Source organism: Ursus arctos, unplaced genomic scaffold, assembly GCF_023065955.2.
Source record: "Ursus arctos isolate Adak ecotype North America unplaced genomic scaffold, UrsArc2.0 scaffold_26, whole genome shotgun sequence".
Classification (NCBI taxonomy): domain Eukaryota; kingdom Metazoa; phylum Chordata; class Mammalia; order Carnivora; family Ursidae; genus Ursus; species Ursus arctos.
In genome coordinates, this window is record NW_026622941.1 from 42,804,273 (window position 1) to 42,824,521 (window position 20,249).

The 20,249-nt window shown below is 51.3% G+C and overlaps 1 protein-coding gene across 4 annotated transcripts; it reads right to left on the bottom strand.

Annotated features, from left to right (window-relative positions):
- Positions 1-2,137: 2,137 nt before the first annotated feature.
- CALCOCO1 (calcium binding and coiled-coil domain 1) lies at positions 2,138-19,316 on the bottom strand. Of its 4 annotated transcripts, XM_044385429.3 has the most exons (16): positions 19,215-19,316; positions 16,872-17,051; positions 16,438-16,540; positions 15,427-15,617; positions 13,042-13,200; positions 12,487-12,635; positions 10,332-10,422; positions 7,299-7,454; positions 6,839-7,093; positions 6,245-6,370; positions 5,669-5,764; positions 5,170-5,278; positions 4,745-4,944; positions 4,242-4,348; positions 3,910-3,981; positions 2,138-3,224 (listed from the first exon to the last, which is right to left on the bottom strand). In XM_044385429.3, exons 2-16 carry the CDS (start codon positions 17,025-17,027, stop codon positions 3,047-3,049), a joined length of 2,148 nt encoding a protein of 715 aa, XP_044241364.2. In that variant the 5' UTR covers positions 17,028-17,051; positions 19,215-19,316; the 3' UTR covers positions 2,138-3,046. The 4 variants fall into 4 exon arrangements, with proteins under 4 accessions (XP_044241364.2, XP_044241366.2, XP_026357497.1 ...); XM_044385431.3 differs by lacking the exon at positions 6,839-7,093; XM_026501712.4 differs by lacking the exon at positions 3,910-3,981.
- Positions 19,317-20,249: the final 933 nt, after the last annotated feature.

Below are 20,249 nucleotides of genomic sequence, written 5' to 3' on the forward strand. Positions count from 1 at the left end.
GTTCCTGTAGGCAGGAGCCACTGAGCTTCTGTAAGCGGGGAGTGACACTTGGTGTTTGGACCCATTGTCTCCCACCAACGACTGACACCCTGGTTCCCACCCACGGCTACCTGGTCTGACTTTTCCTTTCACACTAGGGCCTGGAACCCATTCAGATCCAACAGTTTCTGCATGGACACTGGGAGGCAGGGCCGAAGAGACAATCCATTCCAGAAGGGAAACAAGTAGAAAGGCCAACTTGCCAAATACCACACAGTGAGTAGGAGAAAGAGCTGGAATTGGAGCCCGGGTGTCTTACTAACCGCGCCCCCCCCCCGGTACCCTCCCCCGGCCCCCCGGCTCCCAACCCAGGCAGTCAGTTATCCTCCCTGAGCTCCCTGTGTCTGTCAGGGGCCATGTGCTGGATCCTGGGGTCGGCAAATCATGAGTTAAGGATGAGAAATGGCTCTAAACTTCCCAGCCCGAGGGTGCGGATAGCACACGAGAAGACACACGAAGGGCAGAGAAAGGAGCGGCTGGAGACTCTAGATACGCGGGTGGAGGGCTCTGATGAGGAACTGGGGGACTTCGCGAGGAGCGGACTGTGCCGTGGGTTGGGGAAGGTGAGGCAGAACTGGGCTGGGGAGAATGGACGATGAGAATGACCCCTGTAACATCCTAGAGGTGGGAAAGAACACCTATGCTGCCTCCCTCCGAAGCGCTCTTAGCCTTGCAGCCTGTGTCGATGGCCTCGTGCAGCTACCCATGTCGCTCCTGGGGGCAGGTGTGCGGCATGGCACGGGTTGTGGGGTGGGAACAGGGGCTCTGGGTCCCTGTTTCTGTCTCCCTTCCTCCCCTTTTGTACTAGGCGGGGCACCCTTCTGGAAGCCAGGATGTCTGGGTTCCAGATTCTTCCCTCCCCAACCTCCTCCAGACATAAATCACAAGTGATTTCATTAAATGCACCTCCTGCTGGGGATGTTGGCTCATAATTCCTCTCTGATTAACCCCCACTACCCCGGCAAGTTTATAGGCCAAGCGAGGGAGGGGGGTAAGGGGGAGGGAAAAAGGAGGGATGGGGGGAATCCCAGGCGGGTGATGGATGCCTCTGTCAGCCCAGCTCGTATTTATTAATAGTCTTAATACGGGAAGCAATAAAGGAAGAGAGGGATTCTATTAATTAAATCATTGTTATAATTAACTTTCATTAAAGGAGGATCAATAAAGAGGAGTTGAGATGGAGAGAGGAGAGATCCATTATCTCTAATTTCCTTGGAAGGGATTCAGGGAATGAGATGGGGTTGCTAGGAGACAGGGACGGGAGGGAAGAAGGAAGGATGGAAGATGTCATCCAGGTGGGGCTGGAAGGGGGGTGGACTGGGGGGGATTTCAGGTGGGTGGAGAGAGGGATTGGTGCAGGTTGCCCGCCCAGAGTCCCTGAAGGGAAAGGAGGGTAGCTGCTAAGGGAGCTGCCGGGAAGGGGAACAGGGGGGCTGCAGGCATGGCTTGTGCTGGGCACTGCTGAGAGCCTCGCTGAGCACGCAGGTCCTTAATAAATGCTTTATGACGCTGTGTGTGTGTCTAGCCTGTGAAGCTGGTTAGAGTGGATGAATGTGTTTTTGTGACTGTGGAGTCAGTGTGCATACGTGCACGTGAGGATGGCAACAGAGCTGGAGAGACGGAGGCAGGGATGGAAGGAATATCAAATAGGCTTTAGACGTATGCAGTTTAGGGCATTTTTTACTAAGCGGCCCCTCAAGGGTGTAAATTCCTGACAGGAGTGATGCCCATCTCTGGCCCACGGTACAGGGACGGCTGCTATGGAGGGTGAAGGTCTGAGCAGTGGAAAGTTCCCCCGCCTTCTGAGACACGCCCCCGGGCCCAGAACTCTGGGTCCCATCCCACCCCACCCCAGGACTGAAATCCTGAGCAGGACCCAGGTCAACCCATCAGTCTGCCCCCCCACCCGGTCTTCTCCAAGCCAGACCCCCATCCCCCAACCTGAGACAAAGATCCCTCCCTCTCCCTCTGCCCAGCAGGAGGCACAATGTGGAAATGCTGCCCAACAAGGGGGGGTGTGAGTCCTCTCCCTCCCTCTCCCCTTCACTATGATCTAGGAACCAGGTATCTGGACCTTCACTGCTCTAGTCACACCTCATGATAAGAACACATTTTATTAGAATCGTTATACATATCATATAAATATATTTGTCCAAACTACAGATTGAGGGAGGGATAATGAGGGAGAGCTCTTATTGCTGTGGGGGAACCTGGAGAGGGAGGAAGGGGTGAGAAATGGGGACACTTGGGACCATTTGTTCCCCCCATCCCTCACAGAAGGCACAAATGCAGTATTTCTTTCCATGTGAGGACACTGGGGGAGGGCTGGCAGGGAGGCGCAGGAGATCGAGTACAGAAAACCTCAAAAATACAAAAGAAACCTCCAAACTTCTTACCTAACGGTGTGGAAAAGGCTGGGGTGGGGTGCTGAAGGCCATGGGGTGGGGTGGGGGGGACAGAACCACTGAAGCTCAGAACTGAAAGAGAGCCGAAGAGGCCACGATGTTCATGCTGTTGCCTCAACACAGGCCCCCGAGGAAACTCAGGTAAACCGACACAGACCCGGACGGGAGAGGGCGGGGTGCCCCAGGAACTGGCTTTGGGGCAGCAGAGAGTACATGTGAGTGTGTGTGTGTGAGTGCGTGTGTGCGTGGTGGTGGTGGTGCGGTGGCCGGTGTCAGTGACAGGAGCAACCAGGCCAGGAGGGGGTGATCCTGTTCCCCCTGGGGAAGGTCTCCTCCAGCCTGGTTCCTCCAAAACCGCTTTCAGGAGGTAAAATCAGCCACCGCTTCCCAGAAGGGCCCTGCCTGAACAAAAAAGCCAGGCGGGAAGAGGACGAAGGCGAGAGCTGGGGATGAACATGGTTCAGGGAGTGGTTCTTAGGGAACCGAATATCATGGAACTCAGTGTGGCAGAAGAGGCATGAGACCTAAGTGTATGTCTGTGTGTGTGTGCGTGTGTGAATGTACCTGGGCATGTCCTGGGGCGGGGGGGGGGGGGGCGGAGATCACTCAAAGGTAAAGGGATCCTGGGTGCTGAAGAAGAAGTGTCCATCCATGTGGTCCTCCAGGGCATCCTTCTCACTCTCGGCTGGGAAACGCTCCTTACAGATGGGGCACTCCTTCCACGGTGGGGTGGCAGGGCCCCCAGTGCTAGCCTCTGACAAGGGACCCACCGCAAAGCCACTGAAGGAGACAGAGGGAAAGGAGAGGGTCAGTACACTCCAGTGCCCTCTTGCCTTGTGGACCTCAGGGAGAGGGACCCACGCAGCCAGGCTCCCAGGTCCCCCCGTTCCTCATGCGGCTGCTCCCTGGCGGTTCTCTCTCCTCGCCTCACCCACAGCCTCTTTCTCCCCACACTACTGGAGCTTGGTCGCCCGGCTCTCCATATCCTCTCTTCTTTAGTCCCCACGGTGGCGGTCGCTGTAGTGCACAGCCCATCCCCCAACCCCCTGCTCTCCTCCCTCCATCTCCGTCTGCTGCCTAATGAGGCTGAAAATGAGTCTGACATCGTCCTTCATCTTCCTGCTCCGGCTGAGAAGGATGACAGCATCGCCCCCTCCCTGCCCTGGGCCCATCTCACATCAAGGCAAAGCTGGGGGCTAGAGGATAAAAATCTCTCTTCCCCCTGCCTTCCCCTCTTGACCTGCAAAAGGAAAGGGAAGGCCGAGGGGCAATCTGATACCCGTACCACTCGCCCCTGCAGCTGCATCGCCCAGAGGGTCTCCCGGGGGACTCAGGGAAGAGGGTTACAGAAGAGGGTCATCTCAGAGCTGGCCAGATGGATGCTGGATCCCAGTCTTCTCTCTGATCCCATCCCTGGGGGCATCGGTCACCTCCCTTCCTCCCCAGATGGAGCCTAGGTACCTACCTGGTGGTTGGGGAAGGGGAAGGGGCAGGAGAGAGGGGATGCAGGGCAATTTGGGCTCCACGGAAGATGGTGCTAGAACAACACAGAAGCCAGTTAAAGGCAGGGCCTCTGAGTGTACATGTGCATTGGTAAGACGGGGGCAGGAATTACCTGAAGGCACCTGGGATTTGGAGTGGTAGGTGACTCTCTGTGTCAACCATACCTATGTCTCCTTTCCTTGGCTAGGGCCAAGAAGAGGGAGCTTGGGGGAAGGGCATGGGGACCATTCACCCGGATGCTCTTTCCCCGGGCATCCTCCCACCTCCCTCCTGCTCTCCCCCTTTTGTGCTCACCTGGCCATGTCATAGAAAGCACTGCCCAGTTCAGGAAGCAGCAAATTGGCCTCCTCACCCCCACTCTGAACAGCTGCCATGAGCACTGACTTCTCATCTTCGGCCTCCTGGGCACCAAAGACATAGGGTTGGGTTTTGGGGTAGTGACTGTCCCAAGACAGGGGAGCAGCCCACTGGAGCAGGTAAGAGCAGTCTAGGCCCAGACAGCAGACAGTGGGCTGCAATGGGAGTGAGGCAGGACAGGAGTTCTGATGGGGGCTGGTGGGTAAGAAGCGAAGTGTGGGGAGCAGGGGCTGGCAGCGGTGAGGCTATTGGGTTGGACTGGATTTTGCGGTGTTGTCCACTGGATGGCCTTGAAGAGAGGCTGGGCCTGCCTCCTCTCCCCCAAGGGAAAAAGAGAACCTGGAAGGCTAAGACCTCCTGCTCCAGAGGCCGGGCCACTTGGGTATGGCCGTATCTCCCCCCTCCTCCCCACTCCGGCTCCGTCTCCCCGCACTGCTCACCGAGTCAGAGCTACTGTCCTCAGCTGGCCCTGAGAGGTGGGGGGCAATGGGAGCTGGCTGGCTGATGACAACCAGGGGAGAAGCCTCTCGGGGCCCAGCAGGAGAGGAGCCTGCGTCTCCACGCTCACACAGGCCATAGGAAGGGAGCCTCATGTCTTCTGGGGACTCATCCTCTGAGTCTGTCAGAGCCGCTGGGCAGCCTGTTGGGGAGGGGGAGGGCAGAGAAGGATGTGTCGTTAGAGGCCTGGCTGGGCTGTCTCCTTTGGACGAGGGATATGGTTAAACTAGACAGCGGCCACAGTCCGGAAAGGAAAAAGGCAAGACACAGAAGGCAGAGGCAGCCCCCGGAGGGGTCACATGCAGCTTTCCCCAAAAGGGAAATGGGGGGCGGGGAAGTGGTGTCACAAGATTGGGAGTGTACAGACTCAGCCCTGCAGCCGCCTCCTCGTCCTCTGTGGCGGCGCCCTCACTCCACTTCTCGTCTGCCACCTTCTCCAGGCGGGCCTCCAGCTTTCTCATGTACTCCAGCAGCTCCTGGCGTTGGGAGCAGGGAGGTGGGAGAGGCTGAGAAGATACCCACCCCGATGCCCTGCGGAGCCCTCCCCTGCACCCAAGAGGAACTCTGAGCTCCTCAGGATCAGACGCCTTCCCTAAAGGGGGGGGGGGGTGCGGTTCAAAGTAGAGTCTCACTGCCACGCCCTCCCCAGGAATCCTCCTTCACCCCCTCATCCCCCCTCCGCACTCCCCCACCCCCAGCAGTCCTCTCCTGTCCTGCCAATGAGAGGGGCCATAGTCCCATTTTTAGCCTCCGGGCCCTCTTAGAGATAACAGTTTCTAAGCCAAGAGATGGCAAGAAGATACTAAGTTCCCAGCCCTCAAGTCCTCAATTCTGGAATCCAGGGGGAATGAGTCATGGGTTCTCACCTGCTTCTCCTCCTGCAACTGTTCCTTTTCCTTCTGGAGCACGCGCAGGGCTGACCGCAGCTCTGTCAGTTCCCGCTTGCTCTCTGACAGCTGCACCTGAGCGAATGTGGAGCCTAGAATGTACCTCCAAGAACCCAGGCTCTGCGACCTAGAGCCACGTCTCTCTGTGCCTTTCTCCCTCTCTTGCCCTGACACACACAGGGCAAGCCCCAACACTCTTCTTCCATGAGTCCCTTGTCTTGATCACAGGAGACAGTCGCCTGAGTCCCAGGCTCTGCCTCTCGAGTGTGGGCCTGGGTGACTGCCTCTGTGCTGGGGTGCAGAGGCCCTGGTCACAGCAGGTGCACTCTATAATTCTCCTAAGTCTCCCTGAGAGGCCCAGAATATGTGTCTTGAGAACAGAAGGAGACAGTGTACGTTTCAAACCAACAAGCTGTGGGACAAGTGCAAGTAAGAAGCCACTCAACATGGAAGTGAGCACCCAGCACTTCTAAGCCCACACCCAAGACAGCAAGAAGGGGCCCTGCTGCCTCAGGAGGCCACAGGACCGCACTCCTGGGTGGCTGCGTGCCTCACCAGGCTAGAATCCTTTTCCCGGGCCAGTTCAGTCTTGAACACTTGGTTCTGGGTCTTCTCCTCCTGAACTGCCTTTTCCAGTCGAAGGATCTCTGCACTCAGCTTCAGGATCTTGTCTTTCTCTGCCTGCGATGTGGCCAAAAAGGAACATGGGAGCAGAAAGGTGAAGGAAAAGGGACGCCACCAGCAACAGCTCCATCCCTCAGTGTGTCCCTTCCTTTATTTAAATGAGTCTTTTGGGAGCAATTTCCCCTTCTTGGCTTCCTCATTCCCCATACTTCTCCGTAAAGGAAGGAACATGCCAGCAAGGTGCTTTGCTCATCAGGAATGGGCACTGCTGACGGGGCCTGGTACCTAGGGCAGTAAAGGTTTCTGAATCAAGACGGCAACCAAGGAAGACGCTACAAAGATCAGGACTGTGACACCCTGCTCAGGGACAGGTCGTCCCTGGACAGTGAACTGTACCTCCCTCAGAGCCCCGGCCCATCCCAGAGCCCCCGAAGGTACTCATCCCTTTCTGTCCTCCGAGGGGATCTGGCCACACGGAGGTGGGGGCAGAGACCGCAAGCTTGCCAGGTCCCCCCATCCCTCTACCTCCACACTCTGCAGCAGCCCTGCCCGCTCCTTGCTCCACTGGCTTTTCTCCTCCTTCAGGTGCAGGCTGAGCTCAGCCAGCCTGCCATTGACTCCCGCCACTTCCAGGCGGCTGCGGTGGAGCTCGGCCATGGTGCGGTCTCTGGCTCCCGCTGCGCTGGCCAGCTCCTCCCCCAGAAGGGCAGCCTTCTGCTGGCTCGAGGCGGCAAGCTCCTGGGCTCCTCGAAGCTGCTCCCTCAGGGGCTCCAGCTCAGCCTCAGAAGACAGGAGGAGATGGAGGTTAGGGCTCCCAGTGAGTCACTCGTGAGGGAGGGAGGTAACGAGGCTCCTTGCTACCCACCGCCGCATCAGGACTTAAGATTTGTACTGCTCGGTCTTTAGCCTTGTCTTTCCCCCAGACTTTTCTATAGAGAGCCCTTGGAACTTCTTCTACTTCCTGTTGCCTAGGGGCTTCACTCACCACACGCTGCTGGGCCTGGCCTAGGGTGTCCTTCATCTGGGCCACCTTGTCCTTCAGTCGCTGGGCCTGAGCACCCTGTTCCTCCTGCCGGCCCTTCGCTTCCTGCAGCTCCAAATTTAAGCGATGGTTTTCTTGTTGTGCCATTTGGAGCTCAGCCTGATGGAGGTGGAGAATAGGGAAGGAAAGGGGTATATGTATCTGGGGTGGCTGGGGGGATGGTGAACCACTGTGATGAGAGAGGTCAAGGTTCCACTTTCCAGATTCAACACAAACCCAAGCATTCAGCTCTTGTCAGCCCTTCTTGGGGTCTCAGCTCAAAGCCATTCAGTCCTGAACATCGGGTGTCCGGCTCCCCACATGAGGTAAAAGCATCACAGCCTGGGCAGGGTCCTACATAAATCTAGGTATCCTGTGTGCCACTTCTGCTTCTCTGCTCTTCCTTTCATTTATTTATTTTTGAAAGATTTTATTTATATATTTCAGAGAGAGAGAGAGAGGGAACGAGCGCGTGCACAAGCATGAGCGGGGGCGGTGGAGGGAGAGGCAGACTCTCTACTGAGCAGAGAGCCCAACGTGGGGCTCGATCCCAGGACCCCGGGACCACAACCTGAGCCGAAGGCAGACTCTCAACTGACTGAGCCACCCAGGCGCCCATCTGCTCTTCCTTTTAGATCAACACTCAGTCTGGATGTCCCATAGGCACCTTCAACTCAGCACAGTCCACCTCCCACTCCACTCCTTCCCACTCTCATTTCCACCCATGGTATTAATTACTTCCCAAGTCACTCAGGCTGGGTCCGTTGGTGCCATGCCTGCTCGGCTCTGTTCTTTCCTTAGCAACCCACAGAAGAGCCTTTGGCATCTCTGTCCTCCATCTTGTTCACAGCCATCTTCTCTTTTCCACTATCATTGCAACCATGTTACATCAGGCCCTGGTTATTTACTTGGATTATTGAATAATCTCATAACTAGTTCATCTCCCACAAGGAAATCACATGAATCTTCTTTAAGTACCGTTTCTTAAGTACATGTCACCCTCTGAAAATCACGGACGCCTCTCACTGCTTACAGAATAAAGACTAAACTCCGGGTCCTCTCCAATCTGACCTAGGCCTCACCTCAAACTCTTCACCCACACATTCAATTGCCCTGAGTGTTCTGGGCTCTCAGCCTTTGCTCTCATCTTTCTCTGTTTCCAGAACGGCCTCCCTCTCATCTCTTGTCTACTCAAAATCTCCCTATTCCTCACTGCTGAGCAAATGGTTTCCAAATAATCTTCCACGGAAGCCTAGGGTTTGGAGGAAGCCATTTCGAGGTTCTGCAAATATGTGATTTGAGCTGCTTTTTTTTTTAAGATTTTATTTATTTATTTGACAGAGAGAGAGACAGCCAGCGAGAGAGGGAACACAAGCAGGGGGAGTGGGAGAGAAGGAAGCAGGCTCCCAGTGGAGGAGCCCGATATAGGGCTTGATCTCAGGACCCCAGGACCACGCCCTGAGCTGAAGGCAGACGCCTAACGACTGAGCCACCCAGGCGCCCCTGATTTGAGCTTCTTCTAAATCATTTTTAAAATATGAAAAAAAAAAACAACAAAACCCAACACACAGACTCACAACTTAACACAACAGTCTCGATCCACTGACATATGCTTCTAGGTTAATTCATTTTTGTGCAAACCTCAGAATAAAGTTTCTATTGGGTCTTCTATTGAACTGAAAAGCAAACTGAGATGGCCAGGTGGACAGTTTAACAATGGCTGTCATTCGCTCCTACTTGTGTGTGAGACTCAAAGTGTTCTTGGTACTGTACAACCAAAACACAGCACAGAAGTGTATTAGCTGCGGAGACTAACAGAGCAGTTATCTATAACCGCCGATTTCAAGGTCTGCCATCCATCAGGATTACCTAATTACTTCTGTTACCTTATAAGTCAACATTATACATTTGAATTTATAAAAATAAATTTATAGTAATAAAATATTGCTTTTATCTATTCATTGAAGTTCCACTAAGATATTAAACTTTACTGGGGGTGGAGAGGAAAGCTAAAAAAGTTGGAAAATACTAGGCCAGTTTATTCCCCCCCGTTTTGTTTTTTTAACTTAAGCTCTAGGGACAGCCTGCGTGGCTCAGTCAGTTAAGCATCTGCCTTCAGCTCAGGTCATGATCCCAGGGTCCTGGGATCGAGTCCTGCACCAGGTTCCTTGCTCAAAGGGGAGTCTGCTCCTCCCTCGGCCTGCCACTCCTCCTGCTTGTGCTCACTCTTTCTCTTTGGCAAACTAATAAATAAAATCTTTTAAAAAAATAAAGTAAGCTCTATGCTCAAAGTGGGGCTTGAACTCACCACTCTGAGATCAAGAGTCATACGCTCTGCTGACTGAGCCAGCTAGGCACCTCATACCTCCCTTTTTATTTTATTTTATGATTTTTTAAAGTTTTTTTAAAATTTTATTTATTTGACAGAGAGAGTGAGCGAGCAAGCATGACCGGCGAGCAGCAGGCAGAGAGGGAAGCAGGCTCCCTGCTGAGCAAGGAGCCCAAGGCGGGGCTCCATGACCTGAGCCGAAGGCAGACACTTAACACCTGAGCCACCCAGGCGCCCATCCTTTTTTACTTTTTATTTTAAAGATTTTATTTATTTATTTGAGAGAGAGAGAGCGAGCATGAGTGGGGTGAGGGGCAGAGGGAGAGGCAGACTCCCCGCCGAGCAGGGAGCCCGACATGGGGCTTGACCCCGGGATTCCAGGATCATGACCTGAGCCAAAGGCAGACGCTTAACCGAATGAGCGACCCAGGCAGTCCCCACCCCCCCCACCGCCAACCCCCAGAACACTTTATTATTCTTCCCTGGTGGTGCTTAATATAGTCCACTTTGACTAATCCTGATTTGGGTACGCATTTTATGCTCCTTAGGAGAGTGCATACAATGTTCTCTTTACGTTTTTATCCCTTTGGTGCCAGCACTCAGACAGGACTTCATAAACACTGGATGAACAATTCAGAAAGCGAACCGACTCAACTCTGAGCCCTTACCTCGCTTTGCTCCTTGTCTGCTTGCGCTTCTTTCAGCTGCCCCAGGAGCTTCTCTTGTTCCCGAGTCAGGGCCTTCACTGTGTCTCTCACCCTGCGCGTGGGGGGATGGAACGTCAGATGACCGACTGGTCACCAGAGAAGAAACGAGCGGCTCGGACTTCCGTCTTGAGCTCTTCTACCGGTGCTCCTCTAGGCCCAGACCTCCACCTGTCTTTGGGATGTTCAAATCCCCAGACCAAGGTGATCCCGTTGTCAGCCCTGAGTACCCAAGATTCCTGGTTCTAGACCACAATTTGGAAATAAAGTTTTTCTTTTCTCTTTATGTATCACTTTAAGGAAGGTTCTACTGATGGCTTCCTATTGTTTTCATTCCACCAAGAGACCAGAACCCAGTCTTTATTTAGACAAGGGACAGCCGTGATGGATTATAAACTTTGGACCGAGATCAGAAGTTGGTAGACTTTTCTGTAAAGGGCCTGAGAGTAAATATTACAGGCTCTGCAGGCTCACCATGAGGATTCTGTGGCAACTACTCAGCTCTGCCACGGCAGCGTGGAAGCAGCCCCAGACAACACGTACAGGAACAGCATGCCTGTCCCAATAAAACTTTATTTATGAACATTGAAATCTGAATTTCATATCTTCCTTTTCATACTTTCTTTTGTTTTTTAACCATTAATTAATTGTCAAAGCCACTCTTACCGCACAGGCTGTACAAAAACAGGTGGCAAGGCTACATTTGGCACATGGGCCATAGCTTACTGACCCCTGGTCTAGACAGTCCCTAATCTTTGCCAGATGCTCATTCTGATCCCTGCTTTTCTAGTCCATGATTTAAAACCTAGACATTAATATCTCCCTAGGGCAAGACTGACATATTCTGCACTGAAGAAGCCTCAGGGAGTAACTCGTGTTTCACTCTGGGCCTTGGATAATATGCCTCTTTCCTTTAAGGAGTTTAAAAAAATATGTGTAAGATCTACCAGTGCTGACTAAAGAGACTTAATTGTGTGATTTGATGAAAGAAAGAACAAGCATGTCTCTCCTGGTGAAAATTTGAAGGACAGGCACGAGAAGTGGCCAACATCTGTGCTATTTTGTAGAAATAACAGATGTCTGGTAGAAGAAAGAAATTCATCCTGTGTGACTCCAGAGGTCTAAACCAGGACCACGGGAGGAAAAGTTACAGGAGGGGATTAGAAGAGGGAAAGTTCGGTTCAATCCAAGAGGTACAAAATTGACAGCTGTCCGATTTTGAAAGAGGCTGTCTTCTGAACTAGTGAGCCTCTTAAATGCCCTATATTCCTCCCAGTGCTAACATTCTATGACTTAGGCTTTTTTCAGAGAGATTCCCTAACAGTCCAGGATCACCAGTTCGAACATTTCCTAAGAGTGAGAATGGAGTCTAGTCTTCTTTTTCTTTTATTAAATTTATTTTTATTTTCTATTATTTTTAATAGTTTCTCTTTTCTTAAGATTTTTATTTATTTATTTATTTATTTATTGAGAGAAAGAGTGCTCGAGTGTGTGCACGCCTGCCTGAGCAGGGGCTGGGGGGTGGGGGTGGGGGGGAGGGCCAGAGGGAGAATCTCAAGCAGACTCCGGGCTGAGCTTGGAGCCTGACACGGGGTTTGATCTCACAACCCTGAGATCATGAACTGAGCCAAAACCAAGAATTGGATGCTTAACTGATGGAGCCACCCAGGTGCCCCCTCTTCCTTTTTTAAAAAAGATTTTTCAGTAATCTCTACACCCAACGAGGGGCTCAAACTGACAACCCCGAGATCAAGAGTCACCCAGTCTACTGACTGAGCCAGCCAGGCGCCCCTTTAATCTTCTTTGCTGCAGTAAAATCTGAAATCCATCTTGTCTTATCTTGTGTGGGCTGTTCTATCCATTCTCTTCTTCCAAATCCTCCACTCCTGGCTCCTACTTAGCCTTGGCTGTACCACAAATAGTAACTATGATGACTTCTGAAGGTGAGGAATACAGAATAGGCTGAAGAAAGATGGAAGGGAGCTAGCCAGGAAAAAATTTCCCCAGTAAGCAGGATAACCACATGAGACAGCAGGTTCGACTGCCGGAAACGAGAGGCTGGAGTGTGGGGGGGAGAGGAAATGGAAGGAAGTAACGGGGGCAGAGGAGGTCCTCTCACCTGTCCAGCTCCACCTCCTTTGTCAGCACTTTCTCACTGATGGTCTGGATGTCATCTTCCAGCTCCAGGATGCGCGCCACATGGTCTCCCTGTTGCCGGCTCAGGATGTCCCTCTCTTCTATGAGCTCCCCGTGGGACCGGGAAAGCCCCTGGAATTAAGGTTACCAAGGGAGAATGAAGTTGGGACTCACCTCTCAAAGAAAAGAACAAAGGCTTAGGAGAAGCAGACCGGAATTTGACTGTTCTGAGCCCCCAACCCCATCACCTTCCTTGAGAAAGAAACTGCAAGGGAACATTCCCTTGCTGGTGAATACAGCCACCTGCACCCTATCTCAGCACGCCTGTGTACCAAGAACTGAGTCTTATTACATTATATTTGCCATGTGTCTCCTGTCACCTCAAACTTATTCCCACTTGTTACTCCCTAAAGCTATTTTTTGATGCCAGAACCATCTCAAAAGCCCACTAATGTCTCTCCTTTTCCATCTTCACTGGGTTAGATTTTGGACTCTGGAGAGCAGCCAGGGCCTGTCACCCACCGGGCCCAACTCCCACCTTGTACTGCTCTGCCAGCTCCGCGTGCTCCTGCCTGGCGGTTGCCAGAGCCGTCTCGAGATCCTGTACTTGATTCCGCAGCTCTGTCACCTGTCCCTCCAGCTGCAGCTTCAGCTGCATCAGGTCATTCCTCTCTTGCTGGCTCTCGTCCAGCTGGTTCTACACGGGGCAGGATGAAGAGGGGGACTGTGCTTGTGAACGCCCCGTCCCCATCGCTCTGCAGATGCATTCGGGGCTGAGAAGTTACATCAGTACAAGCCATAAAAAGGTGAGTAAGGGGAGGCTTGGGCTGTTACTGAATCCTGCCCACCACCAGTCAGACACACTAGCTCCCGAGACCCTTGGAAGAAGTCTCTCCCCATCCATGCAGACAAAAGGGATGGCTCCCTGAATTTTACCTTATCTATTCTGGAACCAGACAGACGCAGGTTTACAATTTCTACTAGCTATGTCACTTTGAATGCGTTACTTAACTTCTCTGAGTCTTTGTCCTCATTTGTAAAGTGATCTCTTAGTATCTACTGTTGGAAGGTAATTGTAATGAGAATAACGAATGTAAAAACAGAACATGGAAGACACCCAGATGGCCCAAAGACACACGAAAAGACGCTCCACATCACTCGTCATCAGGGAAATACAAACCAGAACCACAATGAGATAGCACCCCACTCCTGTCAGAACGGCTAAAATCAACAACACAAGAAACAACAAGTGTTGGAGAGGATGTGGACAAAAGGAACTCTCTTACACTGTTGGTGGGAGTGCAAGCTGGTGCAGCCACTGTGGAAAATGGTATGGAGGTTCCTCAAAAAGTTAAAAACAGAACTTCTCTATGATGCAGGAATCGCACTCTAGGTATTTAACCAAAAAGTATGAAAACACTAATTCAAAAGGATACATGCACTCCTAAGTTTATTGCAGCACTATTTACCATAGCCAAACTATGGAAGCAGCCCAAGTGTCCACTGAATAATGAATGGATAAAGAAGATGTGGGGAGTACACACACACACACACACACACACACACACACACACACAATACTCTTACTCGGCCATAAGGCAGACCAAGGTCTTGCCATTTGCAATGACATGGATGGAACTAGAGAGTATTATGCTAAGTGAAATAAGCCAGTCAGAGAAAGACAAATAGCATACGATTTCACTCACATGTGGAATTTATGAAACAAAACAAACGAGCATGGGGGAAAAAAGAGAGAGAGAGAGAAACAAACCAAGAGACTCTTAACTACAGAGAACAAACTGCTGGTTATCAGAGGGGAGGTGGGTGGGGGTGAATGAAATAGGTGATGGGGATTAAGAGCACACTTATCATGAAGAGCACTGAGTGATACATGGAACTGCTGAATCACTGTCTCGTACAGCTGGAACTACTATAACACTGTATGTTAACTACGCTGGAATTACAATTAAAAAAACAGAACATGGGGTAGGAGCTCACACATGTCTCACTTATGTAAGATATAAACATCTTCTTCCTATTCTTGTGTTGATTCCGTGTGTTTAGAGGCTTCTAGAAGGCGAGAATTGACTTCAATCACAGAGAAGCTACTCATTTTCACCTCCTCAGCTTTCCTCAAGTCTGTCCTCTTGTCTGGGGAGTGTACTTCCTCCCCACCTGTCCCTGTCCCTTCTCTTCCTTCAGGAAGTCCTTGCCAACATCTGCCCTTACTCTCTAATTCTCCTCTATTTGGTCCAATGGGAAAATAATACAAGCCACATATATAGTCTTTAAATTTTCCAGTAGATACTTCAAAAAAGTAACAAGAAACAGGTGAAATTCACTTTAATAATACTTTGTCTAACCCAGTCTCTCCAAAATATTATCATTTCAACATGTAATCAATATAAAAAATTATTGAGATCTTTTACTTTTTTAAATACGAAGTCTCCAAAATCCTTTGTGTATTTTACCCACATAGTACATCTCAATTTGGACCAGTCACATTTCAAGTGTTCAAGAGCCTCCAATATTGTCTGGGGCCCTACCATCTGCTCTAATTCCTCACCTGACCTGGAAGCAGGTTTCATCCTCCCCTTTCTCTGAACATTCCTTCCCTGGAGTGGCCTCCCTCCACCCTTTAGATCTTCCTCTAGGGCCTAGGACAGGATGTAGCACTTGGGAGGAATGCTCGAAAAGTACTTATGAAATCTTGAGTGACAATGGCCTGTGGGTGGCTTGCTTTCCTGCCCTACATGTTTTGTCTGTGTTAGATTGAGACTTTCTTAATGGCAAGATTGTGTAACTCCCAGTGAAGTCTTTGGTTGAGGCTATAGCCCAGGGGAGCGTAAAGTGAGAAGGGGTCCCTTGCCATGCTGCCCTCCCACTCCCCTGCCCAGGAGCTGCTCTGTTGCTCTGTTCTCACCTGCAGCACAGTGGCCTTGGGGACAACCAGCAGGATGTCAGAGCCACCATCAGTCTCCTCCAGGGTCACCAGTTCATCCATGGGCCTTGGCTCTCGGAACTGGAAAGGGGGGCTCTGCCCACACACCCGGCCCTGGCGGTTCACATATCGGAACTGGTAGAGCTGGGCTCCAGGCTTGGGCAGGTAGCTGGCTGTGGGAAGATGAATGGACCCAGGACCGGAATATGATCCCAGGCCCTCAAGTGCTTGACAGGTCTCCCTTCCCCTTGATGCGTCTTATCACCCACTGCCCTTGGCTCCAGCCCCTTGTTCCTGTTCCATATACTGTTTTCTTTCCACCTCCCACAGGCTATCTCCATTCCCTGGGATACTCTTCTCCCTTCTTTCTGCCTAGCCCTGTCGTTCCTCTCTTTCCCAAACCTACCTTCCATCATCATCATCATCATCATCATCATCATCATCATCATCACCATCATAATACCGCTGCTAGTTACCATTTACTGAGTGCCCACCCTGTACCAGGCACTATGCTAACCCTTTATGTGTATCACTTTAAAACTTCATATTGTACCTATAAGCCATGCATCCCCTTTACCGTTCAGGTAAAAAACACAGGGGGATTAAGTAATTTGTCCAAGACCAAACAGTTTGTAAGTATTAGAGTTGAGATTTGAACCCAGGTCTTTTGGAATTTAATGACCACCTTCTCAATCTATGATACCACCTTTCCCTCTTCCCTACCCCTAGTTCCCTAAGAGGACTTCCTCTTTTCTTCGGTACGAGGCAAGATTAGTGGCTCTCTATAGTTCCTTCCATCCCTAAGTCCCTGATCTATAAGAATCCCATAATCCTATGTCTGCTGAGCCCTGTTGTATATAGTTCTTATTTTATTCATTTGCACTTATTTTTCTTTGTCCTCTGTGCCCAATTTTTGTTTCTGACCCCACTCTCCTCCTCCAAACCTCTATGTCCCTGCCTCCTCTATCCAGGACCTTCCATCTTCCCTCATACCTTGGAACTGGACGCTGGCATGGACAGGGGAGCCATCAGCCACACTTTCAGGCACCGAAGACCATACAAACGTATGGTAATCCCGAACACAGGCAGCCTCCACCTGTGAAGGCCCATGGTAGGACAGAGGTATGGTGATGGAACTACAAGCTATGGATGGCAGAAAGGGCTGAGGGACTGAGCGGGGGACAGGATGCTGTTACGGAGGCAAGGATGATGAGAGACAGTGAAAGTGGAGGGATACTTTGTGGCAGGGGAGAGCAAGGCTAAGGTGGGAGAAGATGATCTCTGCTTACACAGATGGCCTGTTATCTGTGACATCTTTTCCCTTCTTTTCTATCAATATGAGGTTGAGAATCCAAGGACTAAGTCATTCCCCTTATTTCAACCAACCCACGGCCCATAAATCTGAGCCAAAAGGGGTTCAGGGATACCTTGAAGATGCCAATCCAGTCGCTGGCACTGGGCACGGTGCCTGGGGGAAGGGTATAGTGACATTCCACCTTGGTGTTGGGGATGTAGGTGCGGGCTACGTTCAGAAAGGTGACTCCACCTCGGGAAGGTGCCCGGCTTAGTGATGACTCTTCCATTCTGCCCTCGAGATACCTGCCCTCCTATGAAATAAAGGGTTAATATCCTAAAATCTCTCCAATCCATCTCTTCTGCCCCCCAACTCCATTTCCACCCACTCACAGTTCCTGCCACTACACCAGCCCGAAGGTTCTGGGACCCTTTGGAGGTATCATTTTTAGTCTCTCCAGAACATAGGTCTGACCTTCTGAGTCAGTCCCCATCCTGTCTCACACTGTACCTTTTCTGAGTCATAGACTCTTCCTAGAGTTAAGATCTCTCTCGTTTCTACTCCCTTTTCACAGCCCCATTGACCAAGTCTCAGTATCCCAGGCTCTGCTCTCTGAGTCCCTCCTTTTCCACCTCTTAACATCCTGAGCATTCCAAATTCTTCAGCCACCACCTCCCCATCCCATCCCCCATTATCTTTCGACTTGTGGATTCAAAATCCACCTGAGGTGTGGGGCCCCCTCATTCTGAGCGGGTCTCCTTGCCCACTCCAGCTGTACCCAGGATGGCCTGTGACACCTGAAAACAGCAACTAATCTCTGAAAGTAATGACTGAATCTTCGGAGCTGGGAAGTGGCTGCGGGTACCAACAGCCCAATCCCCAGGCCCCTGACGTCTCAGTTCTCTCCCCTCTCAGAGCGTCCACCCCCATGAATTAAAAAAAAAAAAAAAAAAAAAAAAAAAAAAGCTTCTGCTCTCATTCAAGAGACAAAGGGAAAGGGAGGCTATAGGGAAAGACAGGTTTTGTCTCCCCACTTCATTACTCCAGGAAGTCAAGAATTCTGGAGGCGGCTGCTTCAAGGGTGGAGTGAAACACTCAGCAGGAACGTGGTGGTGTGGGGAGATGGAATGTGGGAGCCTGGAGCCAGGAAAGCCCCACCCCTGGGTAGGGGATAGACTGAAAGGTGGGAAGTAAGGGGCCCTGAGAAGGGGAAATATATATATGATGTTGAGAGAAGGGAGAGATAATTTAAACAGAACCTAACATTCTTTTCTTCAGGTCTTGCCAGGAGCAGAACTAGAAACCTACCGGTTTGACTATGTTAACCCAGCTGTAGTATTTTCCTTCCCATTTTCTCTCTGCCCCCTTCAGCCTCGATTCTAAGTGCCTGGAAGGGGAGCTGGAGGCATGCTGTAAGATGGGACTGAGAGGAAGAGGTGTTCCAAGCTAGGTGGGAACTATGGGGTGGGGTGGGGTGAGGAACAATAACAATAATCAGCAGAACTCCTCAGCCTGAGGCTGTGAGATGGCCCTCATCATCGCTCCTTTCTAGCCCACTAATCTTCATCCTCTGTCAGCAGCAGAGGACCGCGTCCAATCAGCCATGGCTAGTCACGTGCACACCCCTAAACATCACAAACCCACGCCCGGCAGAAGTCGGGGGCTAGGAACTTTAAAAAAACAACAGAAATTCAGTAGAGAAGGAAAGGTGAGCCAGCTGTCCAAAAAGAAGCAACTTCACCCTCCAAAATAAGGACTGGATTCAGGACAAGAGGTTTCTTTGGGGTTTCATCTCTAAAAAATCCCTAGTTAAAATGAGTCCATGTTTTCTCCAAATGCAATTCCTCTGGCTTTCTAAGTGGGGATGAGTTGTCTCCAAAGATTTAAGCCTGGGGAACCCCAAATATGCCCCACAAAGAAAATCCATAACAGCTGGAAACATTCACCAAACCTGCAACAAAGCTCTGGGCACTTAAAGTGTAGGAGTATCATAGTTTCAAGTGTTCAAGGGGGAGGGGAAGAGTCCCAACCCCCCAACTCTGTATGGCTCTAGAGTTCCTTAACATTCTACCACTTAGAAGGCTCCCCCCCCCCCCCCCCCAGGGATTCAGCGTAGTAAAGGCCTTTGGATTGGGGCGGGAGGGTAAGGAGAAAGGGAAGGTTTGGGAGGGTCAAGTCTTGCCTGGGAGAGAATGAGTAAATATTTCAGCTTCTCCCAACTATCTGAAGCGTAACAAGCTTTACAGAGAAGGCGTGAGGGGAGGGTGAAAACAGTGAGGGGGCACCCTCCTGATCCGGGCGCCCTAGAGACCCAGAACTCTTAAAACAGTAGGGGTGGCTTCTCCGGTACGGAAAGTATTAAAACCCAACGTTTCTGCATTTCCCTTCTACAGTTCCCTTAGATTATCCTTTCACAGACTAGAAAGTGGGGTGACCCCCGCATCAGATCGCCCCCAAATTAGGCCAAGTTTCTTACCCCACACACGGATCAGCTGTTCCCTCACCTTCCACCAACAACAAAAACAGCACTCCCGACTCTTGGAGGGGAGGGAGAAGAGTGGACGTAAGGCCTTCTGGGGTTTGTGGTTTCTCCACCCTCTTTTGCCAGCGAGCCGGCTCGGAACTGGGACTACACATCCCAGGAAGCTGTGCGTGAGGAGGGCGGAGCAGGGGGCGGCCGTGGCTGCGCCCTCTTCGCGGCATCCTGGGAGGCGTAGTTCTCAATTCCGTGACTGTAAACGAGGGTGTGGCCACCAAAAGACTTCACGGCCCATGATTCCTTAGGAGGGGGCCGGCTGTATTAGTGGTGACTGCTGGTTGTAACGTGCGTGGTGGGTGGGACGGTGGGGAGGAGTTAGGGTCTTAAGGCCTCCTGCGTAATGCCTTACGGGGTTGCGGAACGCGTTGCGTTGCGTCCTCCCGTTTGCTTTTCACAGCAGGCTGTGGGATAGCTAGTATTGTTATCCATACTTTACAGATGAAGACACTAAAGCCCAGAATGTTTAAGGAACCGGTCTAAAAGTATCAAAGCTATGCGGTGGTAGAACTCCAGTGCTGCACGACTCCCAGCTACCTACTATTTAGAGACGGGGGACTAGTAGCTGTGCTGGCAGTTTCTTCTTTGCTTCGACTTCGGGGACGGCCCCTGTAAAAACTCTGGGTGTCTGGGTGTGTGTGTGTGTGTGTCGTCCCCCCATCCCCCCGCCAACTTGAAGGTTTCAGGGCCAGGGGCCTGCTAATACCAACACACCTGGACTGGGCTCTCCTAGGGTGGCCTCTAAGTCTAGGAAGGGGACCCATTGCCTGAGGTGGTGGTGGTGATGAGGAAGTGGAGAAAGAATGAGGTTTGAAAGGGGAGACTGACATAATTCAAGGACTGGTCAGAACTCACAAACAAGCCACTTAGAAGGGCTGTTTGCCCAAGCCTTTCAGCAGCTTAAAGGAATTAGGATAACAATACATGTTATTTCTCCTGCTTTTATGTAGGAGAGGTGAAAGGTTCACACTCCTC